Raw genomic sequence first — 17971 nt, 5'->3', positions numbered from 1 at the left:
CAATGCTTATACAAGTTGGTAGACAATAATTATTTGGATCCTTTCCATGATTATATTTAAACTTTGGACTTTCGTTTATGACCGATTCAAGGCATTTAAGACTTTCATATCCACAAACAGGATGAGATGAATTTCCTTTAAAAAAAAGTCGGCTAAATCTATTTTGAAGACAAAAATGTGTTTTTTCTTACTTGGCATTGAAAATTTGACACATCCACATTTTGAAAGGGTTGCATTTGCCAGTCATTCCAATTCACAATTTGCCTGAGTGTAGACCTTAAAATACCTTAAATACCGTTCATTCTGGTAATAACATTGGCGTCTAAATTTAAAAATTCCTTAAAACCAAACGAATTTAATATCTATTTTATAGTTTCATACCTTTCCAGAGAATAATGTCTTAAGTCTCTAGAAGTCATAATATTCGGTCTGATTGTTAACGTAACGGATTGATCTAAAGGTAATTGGATAAAATTCTTCGACACTTGTGGATCTTCACCTGGCGTATGAAGAATTACTTTGAAACCCCCAACGGAATTTCTACATAATGGTTGTTGATCTACTTTTTTATCTAAAAAAGACACAATAAGACTTTCCCTGTCGCCGGCTCCCATAACACGATTTGGAAAAACCCATGATTTTGAGTCTTTCTTGTAACCATTTTCTAAATTCCAATCTACATCAACAACATTGTCTAGATCGAAACCCATTAAATCTATTTTGCGAGCTTTGTACCTTATTTTGTGGAGAGATTTTATAGACTTACAATTTTTGTAGATTTACAATTTTTTAGACTCACAATTCTGTCCGATAGTATTCAGATTTTAATGAATTAAATGAAAAGCAAATTCCTTCATCAGTTACAACATCATTCCACAATATTCTACAATAGTAAAACTTATTTCTCCACTTGCAATCTTCAAAGTTATCGAAAATTATTGGGGCTACTTTTGACATAGCTTTGATCAGATCTGATGCATTGGCTAAATATGATTCTCCATTTAGTTTGAAAAAACTTGGTTCACATATTTGTGATACTGCATTCCAGAAGTATTCCCTTTAATTTGAAGTAATTTTTATTTTAGTTAATTAGGCTAAAAACTTTAAGAGCCAATTTTTCAATCTTCTAATAAACAGTCAGTTAACTGTTCGACGAATAAAGTTATTAGGCTCATAAACAATCAGATAAAAACATTGAATTTTTCAATCAAGAATAATTTATTCTCCAGAATAACAAAAAAAAATTGTCAATTTCAAAAATATTTAAAATCAAACGTCATTTTTATTCATGATTGTTTTTGTTTTCTTGTGTTCCACTGTATTTTTTTCAAAATTCTTTCAAAACAGCTTTGACAACTGACACAATATTTTTATTGAGATTATTCCTTAGAATAATTCTTATTCGTCTCTGAAAGAAGCAGATAGTTTTATTCTTAGGAATAAGCTATATCTGCCTGTTGAAAAATTGATTTTCTCTCTATCCTTAGGAATAAGTACTAACTGACTGTTTAACTGACTATTGAAAATTTGGCCCTAAGAGCCAATTTTTCAATCTTCTAATAAACAGTCAGTTAACTGTTCGACGAATAAAGTTATTAGGCTCATAAACAGTCAGATAAAAACATTGAATTTTTCAATCAAGAATAATTTATTCTACAGAATAACAAAAAAAAAATTGTCAAATTCAAAAATATTTAAAATTAAACGTCATTTTTATTCATGATTGTTTTTGTTTTCTTGTGTTCCACTGTATTTTTTTAAAAATTCTTTCAAAACAGCTTTGACAACTGACACAATATTTTTGTTGAGATTATTCCTTAGAATAATTTTTATTCGTCTCCGAAAGAAGCAGATAGTTTTATTCTTAGGAATAAGCTATATCTGCTTGTTGAAAAATTAAATTTTTCCCTATCCTTAGGAATAAGTACTAACTGACTGTTTAACTGACTATTGAAAAATTGGCCCTAAGTAAAATTAAAAATTCAAAACTGTTATTTAAAAGAGAAAAGAAATCACATGTCATTTGTCACTTTTTAATATAGGTTTTCTTACTCATCTTCTGTAAGCTTTTCAAAGTTACTAATTTTCTTATAGGCGTTTGTATAATTGAAAATATCTGTGCGAGTTTTGGTCTCAGGGCAAATGGTGACTGAAGGGAATGGAATTTCTGAAACGGATGTGACTTTTTCGTTGAAAGCCACTATAATTGGATTGTTGGTGCGTTCCTCCATAAGATTTCCTATTAGAATGAGGCACATTGAAATTGAAATAATCACAGCTAAAAGCCAAATGATTCTGAAAAAAAAACACACAGAAATATAAATTGATTTTTAATGAAATCTCGAAAATGTACCTATCCAAAGCTGGTTGATTTTCTTTAATAATATATTTGAGTCCATTTATTGTACTTTCTTGAAAATATTCGATGATAGTTTCTTTGAAGGCTTGAAATTTAAATCCATTTGTAATAATCTCCCTTTTTGCAGCAATATTTTTTGAATTAGAACCTTTATCTCTTAAATTAGACATTTTACACTATTACCACAAACGACTCAAATTCGTTAATAAAAAAATATTTCTATCTTCAAAAACATTTTGTTTAGTTTTTAACTAACACATTTTTTTACATAAAATGTGTATTCTAGATATAGATATGTTTATTTATCTACTCAGTAATTTAAGTTTAAGGAAATTGATGAAATATTGTTGCACATAGATAAGCTGTGTACACAGAGAAGTACGACAGCAAGATTTAATTAGTTGACGTGACGCTGTGACACGATAAGATGTAGGATATATTTGTAACAGGGTTTTATGAATTCTAATAATAATAATAACTTTAGTTACATTCAATAATTGTATGGATTTTTATTTAAAAAATTTGACTTTTTTTAAGTTTTAGTTAATTTGTTATTTTTGTTTTGTTTAAATATTAAAATATTCCTAACTTAAAAACAGTCTGAATCAGAAGAAATAAAATTAAAAATCGAAAATAAATTGGAAACTAAAAATTTGTAAGTCATTAATTTTAAATTTTCTTTTGTCTGAAACACACAATTTTTATTGTTTATAGATTTTATTTATTTTTAAACATGCGTGCAAATGTAAGAAATATTTTAAAATTTTTTTAAATAGTGATCAAATTGTCTTTATCTATTATGTGCATTTTGATATTACAGTTATAGAAAAAAAATTTGTTTCCAATAAACCTTATTGCGAATATCGATGTTGAACACGCTCAAACTGACTATTTTGAAGATTTTTTGTCTGTCCATTCAAAATCTTTACGTGACCTGAATCAGCTAAAGTATTTCTCTTGTTCCTCTCCTGTTATATTATTCTTCTGTTTTTCAAATTCGTCAATAATCTCAATGTCAAAAAGTATACCAATTCCACCAAACTCAAAATCGAAACACCCATAAAAAGTCCCAGCAATCCTCCACAATTTGCAATAAAATCTGACATACTATACAATTCGGATCTCTTCAAGCCATTAAAGTTGTCTTCTTTGAATTTTAATGTAATTTTAGTTATTCGATAGCTTAAAAAAAAAGAAAAAAGACTCCTTGATAAATCTCTCCACTAGTTTAAAAAAAACCTTTATTCTAGTAGGTACCTACCTCGAATTGTCCTTGTTTAAAAAACCCTCATCTGATTCCTCTATCTGAGCATAGTTTATTGGAACTTGATGTTCGAGCTCGGCTTTGTATTCAATACTTATACAAGTTGGTAAACAATTATAAGCATTTAAATATTTTTCATAATTAATTGTCCATTCTTTGCTTGTGTACATGACCGAATCAACACATGTAAGTTTGTGATATCCACAAATTGGATGAGATGAATTTCCTATTTTTTCAAAAACTTTGTTTAAGACTATTTTTGTAGACAAAAATGTGTTTTCTTACTTGGCATTGAAAATTTGACACATCCACATTCTGATAGAGTCATATTTGCCAGCCATTCCGATTCACAATTAGCCTGAGTGTAGACTTTGAAATACCTCAAATACCGTTCATTCTGATAATAGCATTGGCGTCTAAATTTGGAGATAATAAAATACCAAACAAATGTAACATATTTTTGATAATTTCATACCTTTCTGGGGAATAATGCCTTAAATCTTCAGAGGTCATAATTTTCGGTTTGATTGTTAACGAAACCGATTGATCTAAGGGAACATTAATAAAATTCTTCCACACTTGTGGATCTTCACCTGGCGTATGAAGAATTATTTTGAAACCACGAACAGAATTTCTACATAATTGTTCTTCGTCTTCTTTTCTATCTCTCAAGGATAAAACAAGGCTTTCTTTGTCTCCAGGTCCAATAACACGAACAGGAAAAGTCTTTTCATCAGCTTGTTGGTTGTAACCATTTTCTAAATTCCAATCTAAATCTTCAACATTGTCATATTCGAAACCGATAAAATCTTTTTTGCGAGCGTTGTACCTTATTTTTGTGGAGAGATTTTTTAGAAAATGATTTAGAACACAAATTTTTTGTTGTAGACTTACAATTCTGTCCGATAATGTTCAGATTTAAGTGAATTAAATGAAAAGCAAATTCCTTCGTCAGTTAAAACACTATCAAATATCTCTTCACAATTGAAAAATTCATTTCTCCAATAGCATTTATGAAGAGTCTCGTTGAATGTTGGTGCTGCAATTGACATAGCTTTGATCAAGTCTGATGAATTTGCTAAAAGCTTTTCTTCATGAAAGGAAAGGGAACTTAAAACGCATGTTTGTGCGACTCCATCCCAGAGGTATTCCCTTTAATTTGAAAAAAAAAATAAAAAAATTTGAATAATTTCAGAACTCTACAATAAATCATCATATTCTTACTCCTCTTTTGTAATATCTTTCAATAATCCCAGTTTTATATAAACTTTTGTGTAATTTAAAACTTTCATGTGAATTTTAGTCTCCGAGCAAATTGTCACTGTTGGAAATGGAATTTCCCAAACAGGTGTTAGTTTATCGTTGAAAGTAACAATGACTGGATTGTTGTTGCGTTGGTCCACAAGATTGTTAATTAGGTAGCAACACATTGAAATAGAAATAATGACAGCTAATATCCAAACAATTCTGGAAGAAATTATGTTATATTGTGTCAAATTAAATCTTAAGAATTTAATACCTATCGAAAGTTGGACGTTTTTGTTCTCCAATATATCGAAATCCATGAATTGAACTTTCTTCAAAATATTCAATGAATATTCCTTTGAAAGCTTGAAAATTAGTTCCATTTGTAATGATCTTTTCAACTGGAGCATCATTAATTGAGTCTGAATTTTTATCTTTTAAATTAGTCATTATGCTCTTATACCCACAAAAATGACCTAATGTTTCGACGACTCAAAATCGTTTGAAAATCATTTCATAGGTTTGAAAGAAATTCAGAAATTGATTATTACGTGTTGTTTTGTTTGAATAGTAAGCTATCCAGTAATTAAATTTGTATGTAATATAATTTTTACTGATGGCAAATTGTTGAAAAATGATAAGCTACATATGTATATAAACGTGTTCAAGGACAAAAAGGATATAATTAGCTGATACTACCTAATGTCACTATAACTTGTATAAGCAAACCCAAACCTCAAAAAAGGTCAGACAAATTGAGCATATCACCTAACAGTGATTCACAAAAATCAAAAAATTCGAAATTCTAAATAATGTTATACCTATTTTGGAGTTGGAGTTAGCAGTTTTTAAACAAGAATCCCAGTAACTTTTGTCAATTTTGTAAATAAAGCAGCCGTTGCTTACACCTAAGTTCCAAAGAAGATTCTATGTTTCCAGACTTGTTAGCCTACAAAAATGCAAAAGAGTCAAACGATACTAATTTTTCAGTTTTTTGACATTTTAGATCAAAGAGACTTATTTAAGGATAAAACTGTTAGATGTGACATCAGCATGAACAGGCAAAAATTTACGCCTAAAATCATTCAAATTAATCAATTTTGAAGGTTCAAATTTTAGGCCCGATATGTAACGTCAAAATTTTTGAACCAAATTAGTCTAAATCATTTGACCACTTTTATTCATTTTTCTCTACAAAAAAAACCTTCAAGAAGATGTCAAAAAATCAAATTTTACACTGAAAAAAAAATTAACTGCTTTCGTTTGTCCATCTTGATTTCTTAATATTTACCCAAAATTATCGTTTATCCACATTACCCTTAGAAATGTTAAAAAAAATATTATGCTGCAATGAAAAATTCAAAAAACCCCAAAAGAAAATTTTTTATAATAATTGTGCTACCAAAAAACTTAGTTAGCTATTATTTAACTAAATTTTAAGTTCTAAAATAAAAAAAAAACAGGGATTTTGATTTTTTTGTAAGCACAAAGGGTTAGTTTAAGCAGAAAAAATTATTTTTGATTTTGTTTTGTTTGAAAACACGCAAAAACAAAAATTTTTTTTTTATAGAAAAAAAAAATTCTGCAGGAAAGTTTTAATTTTGAAAAAACTAAAAATTAAAATACTTTTGTATGCCCAGTAATTAATTTGATTCCTGGAAGAAAAGTTCATAAATTTATTATAATATTAAGTATAAAAAATATTAAAATTTTTAAAATTTTAAAAATTCGCTTAAAAAAGTTAATTTTATAAAAAATAAAATTAAATTAAAAAATAGTCTAACTCTTGAACTTAAATTTAATGCATAACTTTTTTGTATTGCTGCAATCAAGTAGAAAAGTCAAAATAAAACACTAGATTTATTGTTCAAGGTTTAAATTGTAATTTAATAAGATAAGTATCTTCTATTATCATAGAATATTGAAATTTGAAAAAGATAAAAATGTGTTAAAATTTTTTTTTTTTTAACTTTAACTTATACAGTTTCCTTAAACTTCTTCGAATCAAAAGGCTCTATTTGTTGTCTTGATTTCAAGTTCCACAATAGTCTTATTGTAAAAAAGTACAAAATTTCAAACACACTCAAAATCGATACACCCATAAAAAGTCCCAACAAACCACCGCAATTTGCAATAAAATCAATTGTACTATACAATTCTGAACGTGTTAGACCATTAATGACATCATCTTCAAATTTTATTGTTATTTCAGTGAGTCTCGTATCTCTAAAAAAAAACAAAAAAATTCCATAAAAAAATGTTATCAATTAAATTTTCTTACCGTGTATAATTATGATCATATGGAACTTGATGTTCAATTTCAGCTTTGTATTTAATATCTAAACAAGTTGGCAAGCAACTGTCAATGCATGTTCTTTCTTCATTATCACTGCCATAAATATTTGATTTTGACATAAATTTCCATTTACCAAAATTTTTTGTAATATCTTCAAAGCATTCAGCATTTTTAATACCACAAACTGCATGTCCAGATTTTTCTATTTTTTTTTTTCAAAAAGACAAAATTATTGTAATAAAAAGGTTGACCAAGATAAAACTTACTTGGCATTGAAAATTTGACACATCCACACCTAAAAAGGCTCGTATTAGCCTGACATTCCATTTCACAATTGGCTTGAGTGTAGACCGTGAAAAACCTTAAATATCGTTCATTTTGATAGTAACATTGGCGTCTTTAAAAACAAAAAAATCCTGTTTTTTACAAAACAAATCAATTTTTGTGACAACTTCTAACCTTTCTGGCGAATAATGCCTCAATCCTTCAGAAGTTGTCATAATTTGAGATTTAATTGTTAGCGAAACTTTTTGATCAAAAGGAACGTTAACAAATTTCTTCGACATTTGAGGTTCATCTCCTGGAACCCGTAGTATTAACTTAAAACCTTGTGAAGAAACTCTACATTTGTGATCTTCATCGCCCTTTTTATCAATCAGAATGACTTTAACACTTTCCATATCGCCAGGAGTATGAAATGGAAAAGCTGCCAAATTATAAAGTTTTTCTTTGGTGTAGCCATTTTCTAGGTCCCAATCCAAATTAATAGTGGCATTGTCCGTGAAAAAATCCTTTTGGCGGGAGTCGTAACTTTTTTTTTTGTGAAAAATGAAAAGTTTTATTATTTTTGAAACAAATCCAATTTTTTTTACATTTAGCTTACAATTCTGTCCGATAGTGTGTTAATTTAATTGAATTGAATGCAAAACAGATTAATTGTTCTGTCAAAACGGGAACAAACATTTCATTACAATCACGAATATTTTTTGTCCAATGGCATTGTACAAAAATATCGTCTAATTTAGGGGCTGCATTTGACATCACATTGATTAATTTTGACGAATTTGGAATTAAATCAGCGAAAGGAGGAATCGATTTTTTTGGTAATAGTTGACATGTTTGTGATACTACCTCAGACAAATAATGACTTGATATACAAAATAAATAATAGAAATTTTTAAATCATTCAATAAAATTATTATTATTTTTTTTCTTATTGATCTTCGGTAAATTTTTCAATATCACCAAATTCTTTATTTGCAATTTTTGTAAAATTGATAATTTTGCTATAAGTTTTAATTTCCGGGCAAATTGTTATAGTGGGAAATGGAATTTCCCAAATTGGTGTTAATCTTCCGTCTATAGAGTTACAATGACTGGTTCATTATCACGTTTGTACCAAATAATGCTTATTAGATAGCCGCATGTTAGAATTGAAAATATCAGAGCAATTAACCAAATTATTCTGTAAAAATACACACAAATAAGTGGCTAATACTAAATTCTAAAGTCAAAAGTTCTTTAACTAGATTTTTTAATGTTTCTTAAAACTTTTTTCTTAAATATCCGACCAACAGAACTTAAATTATAAATTATAAATTTGAACCATTGATGTCTTAGTAATAAAAAAATATTTTTGTTTAAACAAATTAAATGTGTGCATAGGCTACAAAATTGATTTCCAACTCAAATCAAGTTTGCTTCTCAGCTCTTTTGTTTCATTTCGATGTATATGATCTTAATGAAATGTAAGGAGAAAAAACTAATGTAATAAATTTTAGTTGGTTCAACTCCAGACTTCCTGAAAACATTCTTCTTGGAGATAATCGCAGGAAGCTGTTTCCAGAAAACTTTAAAAAGCTGTTGGTAGTTTAATACTTTCTTTTCATTTAACAAAAATGCCATTTTTTGCCTTTTATTTAGGTCATACAAATCCTTTCTCTAGTGATTATACCTTACCTATCCAAAGCTGGTCTTTTTTGTTCTCCATTATATCGAAATCCATGAATTGAACTTTCCTCAAAATATTCGATGAATATTCCTTTTAGAGCTTGAAATTTTGTTCCATATTTAATGGTTTTTCTAATTGAATCACAATCTGACTTGGAATTAGCATCTTTTAATGTTTTTATTTTGTTATTGATTAAGAACATCTTTTTTTGTGTTTGTTGTTTTTTCATTTCTTTTTTTCAAACTAGCTACTTCTTTCTATCAACGCACTTAGTTTTCAACTGCAATTGCTTAGAACTTATGAACATGTATTTAAAAGCAATTTCTTTTCAAAATTGATTCCACTATACGATAGGGTATGCATATAGACATAGGATGACAATGTTTTAATTATATACGTGATATTACCCTGCATAACGGTAGGCAATATAGTTCATATCAAGCTCGAATCTTTCAAACAAGGTCTATCTTTATAAGAAAATGTTTGTTTTTGAAAATCAAGGGGTTTTATTTTCTTAAGTAATCAGAGCAAGTACCCGAAAGTTAAATTAAATTCTCTTAAATACACATTTTTTGAAAACAGTAAAATGTGTTATACTTAAAAACTCTGCAAGATGTTTGTGTTGATAGAAATGATTTTTTAAACGAATTTGAGTCGTTGAAGTTGAAACATAAATTCGTTCGTGGTAAAAGTCTAAAATGTCTAATTTAAATGATAAATGTTCAAATTCAAAAAATGAAATTTCTAAAACGAAGATCATAAAAAATGGAACAAAATTTCAAGCTTTCAAAGAAACTTTAATCGAATATTTTCAAGAAAGTACAATTAATGGACTCAAATATATCGGAAAACAAAATCAACCAGCTTTGGATAGGTAATTTTTGGAGACTTCATTAAAAAGCAATTTATATTTCTGTGTTTTTTTGTTTTTAGAATCATTTGGCTTTTAGCTGTGATTATTTCAATTTCAATGTGCCTCTTTCTAATAGGAAATCTAATGGACGAACGCACCAACAATCCAATTATAGTAGCTTTCAACGAAAAAGTCACATCTGTTTCAGAAATTCCATTCCCTTCAGTCACCATTTGCCCGGAGACCAAAACTAGCACAGATATTTTCAATTATACAAAAGCCTATAAGAAAATTAGTAACTTTGAAAAGCTTACAGAAAATGAGTAAGAAAACCTATAAAAGTGACCAGTGACAAGTAACATGTGATTTTTTTCTCTTTGAAATTTTAATTTTACTTAAAGGGAATACTTCTGGAATGCAGTATCACAAATATGTGAACCAAGTTTTTTCAATCTTAATGGACAATCATATTTAGCCAATGCATCAGATCTAATCAAAGCTATGTCAAAAGTAGCTCCATCAATTTTATACAATCTTGAAGATTGCCATTGGAGAAGTAAATTTGAGTATTGTAATATACTGTGGAATAATGTTGTTACTGACGAAGGAATTTGCTTTTCATTTAATTCATTAAAATCTGAATATTATCGGACAGAATTGTAAGTCTACAAAATTGTAAATCTACAAAAATTGTTAGTCTATAAAATCTCTCCACAAAAATAAGGTACAACGCTCGCAAAAAAGATTTCATCGGTTCCGGATTTGATAATGTTGATGATTTTGATTGGAATTTAGAAAATGGTTACAAGAAAAACTCAAAATCATGGGTATTTCCAAATCGTGTTTTGGGAGCTGGAGACAGAGAAAGTCTTGTTGTGTCTTTTATGGATAAAAAAATAGATCAACAGCCATTATGTAGAAATTCTGTTGGAGGTTTCAAAGTAATTCTTCATACACCAGGTGAAGATCCACAAGTTTCGAAGAATTTTATTCAATTACCTTTAGATCAATCCGTTACGTTAACAATCAGGCCGAATATTATGACTTCTGGAGATTTACGACATTATTCTCCAGAAAGGTATAAAACTCTCAAATAGATATTGAATTTGTTTGGTTTTAAGGAATTTTTAAATTAAGACGCCAATGCTATTACCAGAATGAACGGTATTTGAGGTATTTCAAAGTCTACACTCAGGCTAATTGTGAGTCGGAATGGCTGGCAAATAAGACTCTTTCAGAATGTGGATGTGTCAAATTTTCAATGCCAAGTGAGTAAACCCACAATTTGTATCTAAAAAATAGTCTTAACCGATTTTTTGGTTTTTAAATAGGAAATTTATCGCATCCAGTTTGTGGATATGAAAGTCTTAAATGCCTTGAATCGGTCATAAACGAAAGTCGAAAATTAAAATTTAAACATGGAAAGGAACCAAAAAATTATTGCCTACCAACTTGCATAAGCGTTGAATACAAAACAGAGCTTGAACATCAAGTTCCAATTACCTATGCTCAGATGATGGAATCTTTTTCGGAAGTAGGTTATTTAAACAAAGTAAATTTTGTTTCAAGGTAACTTTTAAAACGAAAATTTATTTTTTTTACTTAATTTTTGTAATTTTTTAAGCTATCGAATAACAAAACTAAAATTAAAATTCCAAGATGACACATTCAATGGTTTGAAGCGTACAGAATTGTATAGTTTGTCAGATTTTATTTCAAATTGTGGTGGTTTATTGGGACTTTTTATGGGTGTTTCGATATTGAGTTTGGTGGAATTGGTATACTTTTTTACATTAAGATTATGGACGAATTTGAAGAATAGAAGGAAAATACAACAGAATCTAGAAGAGAATGCAACTAAATATTAATTTAATTCTACAATAGGTACTACTTTTTTTACTTTGAATACCTCTTGTATTGTAGTTTTTTGTGTTTTAATGGCTTTTCTAAAGAATATAGCCCGGAACACTCAACTAAGGGGACAATAGTAGTTAATAAACTGGGTTGGAGTCCCATCTAATTGGTAATATAATGCAGCTATTTGAATCAGTGGAATATATTGAATTAAACCTGGTCAATCATTTTAAAATCTCATCATCGATTGATATTTTCAATAAAATTAACAAAAATTATGACAAACATTTTTTTTTTCGATTTTTAAGAGGTTGGTAATATGAAAAATTTTTTTTGTCATACTTTTTTTTGTGTCTTTTAAAATAATTGTGGACTAAAGAAAACAAAAAATTGGGCTATCCTGGAATAACGTTGGACAAACAAACCGCAGTGCAAAACCAACAATTTTAAGACTGAAAAAAATTATTTTTTTTTATTTTTGAGGAGAAACAACTAGGGAAAAAGAGGTTGTCTGTAAAACCGATTGACGGACGATGATTTTAGGTGATAACGTCGTCAGAAAACAGGTTGTGTGCTTTTGTTTAAAATGAGTCAATTGAAGCGTTTACTTATATTTCAAACAATCATAATTTACAAGAAAATAAAAAAAATATACAAATTCAATCCTAAGTGGGCTTTAGGTCTGGTTTATAATTTTTTTCTATTTTGATAAGAAAGTTTGAATTTCTTATCAAATAATTAAAAATTTTTTATATTTTGAAATTTCGATGATTTGAAACGTCTTTTTCAAGACTTCGAATTTTTTGAATTTTAAAATATTTAAAAAAATATAATAGGAGACAAAAAAAAGAAAAAAAAAAATTATAAACCAGACCTAAAGCCCACTAAGGATTGAATTTGTATTCAAAAATAAGGTCACGAAGATAGGAATTATTAAAAAAAATATATTTTTTTTTTTATTTTAAAACCTTACAAAAAAAAATTATGCAATTTAAAAGCCAATTATTTCTTCTTAAGAATAAAACCGTTTTTAAATTTTTACAATGCGCTAAAAGTATAAAAATAATTTATGGAAAACAATCGTTTTTATCCAAAAAAAAAAGCAAAAAAAAACATGACTTTTTATCTTCCCACGTTATTAATTTCATTTTTTTCACTTACAACCTACACAAAATTTTATACCATCTGAAAGCTTATTGTCTTAGCTCAAAATATATATATATCGATCAGGTCTATGAGACATCTACAAAAAGAACTAGAATTTTTTGAACTCAATGAAATTTCATCCAAAAAGCAAAAAAAAACATTTATTTTTATGTTCTCATGCTATTAAATCAATTTTTTTGTTTTTTTTTTTTTTTTTTGACAACCTATAAAAAATTTTATACCATGTGAAAGCTTATTGTTTAACCTTGTATAATGATGCATAAATCTTATTTCAAAGATGTCTACAAGAGAAGTTAGACTTTTGTAAAGTCAACCATGTCGCCAACAGATCTTCACAGGTGTTTTGAGGTATTTTTCAATTTTTTCAATTTGAGATTGTGTAACTTATAGAGCACGTACCGTTATGTGTAATATATCAAATAAAAGGTTATGTTATCAGTATGCGTATTAAAGAAAAGGAACATCTTTGTACCGTAATCTCAGAATTTTGAATATAAAATGAATTGAAATTTTGTTCAATTACAGTTTATTTAATTACCTATCAACAGTACAAATTTCATTCATGTATCTATTAAAACAAAAAAGTTATAACAAGTTGAATGTTCGTGTCGCGTTTTCGTTTCATCTTGTTTCAAATCACTACGATACTAAAGAAGTTTTTACTTCAAAAAAACAACAAAATTTGTATTTGTTTTTATGTTTTAAATAAATTTTTCATATCAAGTTAAATAAAAAACTTATTTTCATACATTTTAGTAATTTTTTTATTTTTAATTTAATGAATTTAAAAAAAAAAAAAAGCTGTTTAACACACTCAATACCTTTTGATAGATTTTTGTTTCCTAAATCGAATACTTGAATTCGGTTTTGACTGATGGGCTTTTAACATCTTTGTATGGCGAATTGGACGAGCCCAAAGAGCATTTCCTTTGCTTTTATCGTCTTGTATTTTCCTATTATTTTTCAAATTTGTCCATAATCTCAATGTAAAAAAATATACCAATTCCACCAAACTCAAAATCGAAACACCCATAAAAAGTCCCAATAAACCTCCACAATTTGCAATTAAATCTGTTGTACTATACAATTCGGATCGTTTTAAACCATTGAAATGGTCGTCATTGAAACTTATTTTTACTTGACTTATTCGAGTGCTAAAAATATAGAAAAAAAAAAAAAAATAAATGTAAACAATTTTTCCAATTAAAAAAAAAATTTAGGTACTTACTTTGAATAATTGTATTTAAAATTAGAGTAAATATCAACATTAGTTTCCGCTACTTGAGAATAACTTATTGCAACTTGATGTTTAATCTCTGCTTTATATTCAATGCTTATGCATGTTGGTAGACAATAATTTAAACACTCACCATCGCCTTTACAAACGTTCTCCGATTTGACTTTCTTTACTTGTCCAAATTTCAAAGTTCTACTAAAGCTTGTTAAAAAGTCAACGCAATAATCCAATTCAGATCCACAAACTGGATGAGATGAATTTCCTATTTTTTTTTCATTAAAAAATAAAAAGGTTTTTATGAACAAAAAATAATGTATTTTTTTACTTGGCATTGAAAATTTGACACATCCACATTCTAGAAGGGTAGCATTTGTCAACCATTCCAATTCACAATTGGCCTGAGTGTAGACTTTAAAATACCTCAAATACGGTTCATTCTGATAATAGCATTGGCGTCTAAATATAAGAAGATAGTTAATAAGCAAACAAGTCAAATTTTTATTTCATGGTTCCCAAAAATTCAGAACACCGAAAACCCAGAATCTCGAAAATCCAGAATCTGTAAACCAAAAATCCTGGATTTTCTAAATTTTGGTTAGATATAGAGTTTTCGGGTTATTGGACTTTCGGGATCTTGAGTTTTCAGAATTTTATGTTTTCAGGATTTTGTATTTTCGGTGTTTTCGACTTTTGAAAATTTACATTTTTGGAATTGCGGTATTCTTAATTTTCTAAATTTATGATTTAAGGGATTTTAGTTTTTCAGGATTTTGAGAATTTAGAATTTAGAATTTTGGGTTTTCGGGCTTTTTGATATTCGGGATTTCGGGTTTTTTGTATAATCTGGATTTTCTTAATTTTGGACTTTTGGAATTTTGGATTTTCGGAATTTTTAATATACAGAATTTAGGTTTTCCAGATTTTTGTACGTTTTCGGGTTTTTTGAGTTTTCGGGTTTTTTTTTTCATTTTCGGGATTTTGGATTTTTGGGATTCAGAATTTTTATAATTGTGTCCGTGTACCTACTTTTCTGGCAAATAATGACGCAAGTCATCAGAATTGATAATCTTCGGCTTGATTGTAATCGAAACGGATTGATCCAAGGGTACATTAATATAATTCGACGTCAGTAATTGTATGTCGTCACCTGGAGTGTGAATAGCTATTTTAAAACCTTGAACATAATTTCGGCATATTTGTTCTTTATCTTCTTTTCTATCTGCCAGTGTTACAACAAGACTTTGCATATCTCCAGCTCCTAAGACACGATATGGAAAAGCATCTTCATCAGCTTTATGGTGATAGCCATTTTCTAAATCCCAATTAACATCTTCAACATTGTCAAATGTGGTACCAATGAAATCTGCTTTGCGTACATTATACCTCAATTGTGTGGAGAGATTTTTGTAGAAAATTCACTAAAAATACAATTTTTAAGTGTAGACTTACAATTCTGGTCGATAATATTCAGATTTAAGTGAATTAAATGAAAAACAAATTCCTTCATTTGTTACAATACTTTCAAATATTGATTCACAATATTGCTCGTATTTTTTCCAATAACAACTTGCTAAAGTATCGTCTAATGTTGGAGCTGCTGTCAAGATAGCTTTGATTAGATCTGATGAATTTGCTACGGTCGCTTCTCCATCGAACGAAAATATTGATGTTACACATGTTTGTGTTATTCCATTCCATAAGTAAAACCTTAAAGAAAAAAACATAAGTGACGTCACAATAGTTTGATTTTTTTTTTTTTTAAGTTGTCTTACTCTTCTTCTGTAATATTTTGTAGGGCCATAACTTTATGATAAACTTTTGTGTAATTGAAGATATTCATGTGAGATTTAGTTTCGGGGCAAATAGTGACTGATGGAAATGGAATATCCCAAACGGGTGTTAGTTTTTCATTGAAAGTAACAATGACAGGATTGTTCTGTCGTTGATACCAAATATTGTTAATTAGATGATAGCACATTGATATTGAAATAATGACAAAAAATAACCAAACGATTCTGGAAAAAAAAAAACATTTACACATAATATTTATAAAGTCTTGAGAAATTATACCTATCCAAAGGTGGCCTTCTTTTTTCTCCAATATATCTTAATCCATGAATTGAACTTTCTTCAAAGTATTCGATGAATATTTTTTTGAAAGATGGAAATTTGGTTCCAATTGTAGTGATGTTTTTAATTAAACCAGGATTTAAGGTTCTGTCTTTTAAAATAGTCATTTTTATTTTTTTTTTTTTAACAGAAATTTCCGAAAGCTGCGATGCTCTGGTTAACAACTGTTGCCCAACTAGAAACAAGTTTATGTTTCAAATTGAAAAGTTCGTGTAGAGAAATATTTCTTTCTGAACAAACATTTACATAGCTTTCGAGGAAATTGATGTTGAATATTTCATGCTCTGTGTTATTAACATATTTTATATGTATCCATGTTTTCTAATTTATTAAAATTAAAACAAATTGATTGAACTTTGTTGGTGGGCAATAAGCTTTGCACATAGACGTGTGACAACGAGATTCTAATTAGCTGATATTTCTTTAAAAAAAAAAAAACATGCAATGATTCAAAAAGAAGATAAAATTCAATTTTAAAATTAACAAAAGGAAGGAAAAATAAAATTAAGTACTGAATTGCACAAATTTATTCCGAGAATTCAAGTTTTTTTAAATTTACTAAACATTTATATATGTACAAAATAGAATGCCTAAAAATATATCTAGAAAAAAACCATAATCGATTACCTAAAATGAGACTTATATGACTTGAACTATTTAATCAAACACTTTCGACGGCACTGCTCGTTATTAATTGACAATACCAATGCTGTTATGTAAAGAATTTGTTTTTTTTTATGTTTTTGAAATTTTGTTGATACAAATTTTTGAAAGCTTGTTGACAAAAATTATGAAGTGTAAAGTCTGTTATTTAAGTTACTTGTAGTTTCATTCCCGACTAACAATTTTGCTTCTGTAAAGCTTCATACATGCTTCTTTTACTTCTATAAAGCTTTATAGAAGCAAAATTGTTAGTTGCATTTGCAATTTTAAAAAATTTAACCATCAACGGCATATTCGCAAATTAAGATTTTTCTCTTTTGTATCAAGTTTGCTGCTCAGCTCTTTTGTTTTGTTCCTTAAGTTACAATTATTTGTGTATTATACCAAGTTTTAGGTAAGAATAGAACATTTAAAGTGATGTTATTGACCAGAACTTCAAAAAGCTTCAAAATTTAAAAAAAAATTCTAAAATTTTCAGCACACTACTATGTTTCTAACTCATTTTGAAATAGACTTGAATTTTAACCTCTTTTTTTTTTACAATTATAAATATATTCAAGTGCAGTCTCTTTCTTTGTATTGTTACATATAATGGTTATGTCATTAAGTAGAGTCAAGATACATATGTTTAGAACTGAAGGTGGAATATGATTACACCAGCCTAATACATAAAAACAATTCCCAATTGAATTGAATAAAAACACTCCCTACTTTGCAATATAAATGAATTTTATAAATTACAAACCACAACTATAAAAAGGTTTTTGACAACAAAACAATCCTTCAGTTCAGATGTTTTCCACACATTGGAATAACCTAACATCTTTCAATTTTTTACTTTTTATTTTAGCCCAGTCTACTTGTATTCAATTTTTGGAGGCTTACCTACTTTAAGTTTTTTTTTTGGGGGTGTTAAACAAGAATCAGTTGCCTAAAAATAAATCCTCAAGGC

The 17971-nt window shown here is 28.2% G+C and overlaps 5 protein-coding genes across 5 annotated transcripts; 1 reads left to right on the top strand and 4 right to left on the bottom strand.

Moving 5' to 3' along the window:
• Nucleotides 1–214: 214 nt before the first annotated feature.
• Nucleotides 215–2529, bottom strand: LOC129908295 (pickpocket protein 28-like). The gene is made up of 5 exons (XM_055984703.1): nucleotides 2354–2529; nucleotides 2053–2295; nucleotides 800–1057; nucleotides 382–735; nucleotides 215–322 (listed from the first exon to the last, which is right to left on the bottom strand). Exons 1-5 carry the CDS (start codon nucleotides 2527–2529, stop codon nucleotides 244–246), a joined length of 1110 nt encoding a protein of 369 aa, XP_055840678.1. The 3' UTR covers nucleotides 215–243.
• Nucleotides 2530–3241: 712 nt separating this feature from the next.
• Nucleotides 3242–5318, bottom strand: LOC129908294 (pickpocket protein 28-like). The gene is made up of 7 exons (XM_055984702.1): nucleotides 5143–5318; nucleotides 4848–5090; nucleotides 4518–4775; nucleotides 4099–4452; nucleotides 3909–4039; nucleotides 3621–3849; nucleotides 3242–3541 (listed from the first exon to the last, which is right to left on the bottom strand). Exons 1-7 carry the CDS (start codon nucleotides 5316–5318, stop codon nucleotides 3331–3333), a joined length of 1602 nt encoding a protein of 533 aa, XP_055840677.1. The 3' UTR covers nucleotides 3242–3330.
• Nucleotides 5319–6742: 1424 nt separating this feature from the next.
• LOC129910306 (pickpocket protein 28-like) lies at nucleotides 6743–8138 on the bottom strand. The gene is made up of 5 exons (XM_055987638.1): nucleotides 8048–8138; nucleotides 7624–7974; nucleotides 7431–7561; nucleotides 7150–7366; nucleotides 6743–7094 (listed from the first exon to the last, which is right to left on the bottom strand). Exons 1-5 carry the CDS (start codon nucleotides 8125–8127, stop codon nucleotides 6845–6847), a joined length of 1029 nt encoding a protein of 342 aa, XP_055843613.1. The 5' UTR covers nucleotides 8128–8138; the 3' UTR covers nucleotides 6743–6844.
• Nucleotides 8139–9783: 1645 nt separating this feature from the next.
• On the top strand, nucleotides 9784–12037 carry LOC129910303 (pickpocket protein 28-like). The gene is made up of 8 exons (XM_055987634.1): nucleotides 9784–9989; nucleotides 10049–10291; nucleotides 10370–10627; nucleotides 10693–11046; nucleotides 11106–11236; nucleotides 11300–11537; nucleotides 11593–11852; nucleotides 11921–12037. The coding sequence occupies exons 1-7, from the start codon at nucleotides 9814–9816 to the stop codon at nucleotides 11834–11836; spliced, it is 1644 nt and encodes a 547-aa protein (XP_055843609.1). The 5' UTR covers nucleotides 9784–9813; the 3' UTR covers nucleotides 11837–11852; nucleotides 11921–12037.
• Nucleotides 12038–13803: 1766 nt separating this feature from the next.
• On the bottom strand, nucleotides 13804–16204 carry LOC129908292 (pickpocket protein 28-like). The gene is made up of 6 exons (XM_055984698.1): nucleotides 15999–16204; nucleotides 15676–15933; nucleotides 15253–15609; nucleotides 14552–14682; nucleotides 14218–14488; nucleotides 13804–14143 (listed from the first exon to the last, which is right to left on the bottom strand). The coding sequence occupies exons 1-6, from the start codon at nucleotides 16202–16204 to the stop codon at nucleotides 13804–13806; spliced, it is 1563 nt and encodes a 520-aa protein (XP_055840673.1).
• Nucleotides 16205–17971: the final 1767 nt, after the last annotated feature.

The sequence above is a fragment of the Episyrphus balteatus genome, chromosome 2, assembly GCF_945859705.1.
Source record: "Episyrphus balteatus chromosome 2, idEpiBalt1.1, whole genome shotgun sequence".
In the NCBI taxonomy this organism is placed as follows: Eukaryota; Metazoa; Arthropoda; class Insecta; order Diptera; family Syrphidae; genus Episyrphus; species Episyrphus balteatus.
This window is presented reverse-complemented; position numbering and strand designations above follow the sequence as displayed.

Bases quoted from the DNA above. Each gene is read 5' to 3' on its own strand.
- LOC129910306 (XM_055987638.1), bottom strand. From the start codon at position 8,127: ATGTTTGTTCCCGTTTTGACAGAACAATTAATCTGTTTTGCATTCAAT. The intron at 7,975-8,047 runs GTAAGCTAAATG...CAAAAAAAAAAG, and splicing joins ACACACTATCGGACAGAATT to TTACGACTCCCGCCAAAAGG. The intron at 7,095-7,149 runs GTAAGAAAATTT...GTTTTTTTTTAG, and splicing joins TATGATCATAATTATACACG to AGATACGAGACTCACTGAAA.
- LOC129910303 (XM_055987634.1), top strand. From the start codon at position 9,814: ATGTCTAATTTAAATGATAAATGTTCAAATTCAAAAAATGAAATTTCT. The intron at 10,628-10,692 runs GTAAGTCTACAA...CACAAAAATAAG, and splicing joins GAATATTATCGGACAGAATT to GTACAACGCTCGCAAAAAAG. The intron at 11,237-11,299 runs GTGAGTAAACCC...GTTTTTAAATAG, and splicing joins TGTCAAATTTTCAATGCCAA to GAAATTTATCGCATCCAGTT.
- LOC129908294 (XM_055984702.1), bottom strand. From the start codon at position 5,318: ATGACTAATTTAAAAGATAAAAATTCAGACTCAATTAATGATGCTCCA. The intron at 5,091-5,142 runs GTATTAAATTCT...AATTTCTTCCAG, and splicing joins AAACGTCCAACTTTCGATAG to AATTGTTTGGATATTAGCTG. The intron at 4,776-4,847 runs GTAAGAATATGA...TTCAAATTAAAG, and splicing joins AAAGATATTACAAAAGAGGA to GGAATACCTCTGGGATGGAG.
- LOC129908292 (XM_055984698.1), bottom strand. From the start codon at position 16,204: ATGTGCTATCATCTAATTAACAATATTTGGTATCAACGACAGAACAAT. The intron at 14,683-15,252 runs GTAGGTACACGG...TCTTATATTTAG, and splicing joins CGTCATTATTTGCCAGAAAA to ACGCCAATGCTATTATCAGA. The intron at 14,489-14,551 runs GTAAAAAAATAC...AAAAAAAAATAG, and splicing joins TGTCAAATTTTCAATGCCAA to GAAATTCATCTCATCCAGTT.
- LOC129908295 (XM_055984703.1), bottom strand. From the start codon at position 2,529: ATGTCTAATTTAAGAGATAAAGGTTCTAATTCAAAAAATATTGCTGCA. The intron at 1,058-2,052 runs GTAAGAAAACCT...TTCAAATTAAAG, and splicing joins GAAAAGCTTACAGAAGATGA to GGAATACTTCTGGAATGCAG. The intron at 736-799 runs GTGAGTCTAAAA...CCACAAAATAAG, and splicing joins GAATACTATCGGACAGAATT to GTACAAAGCTCGCAAAATAG.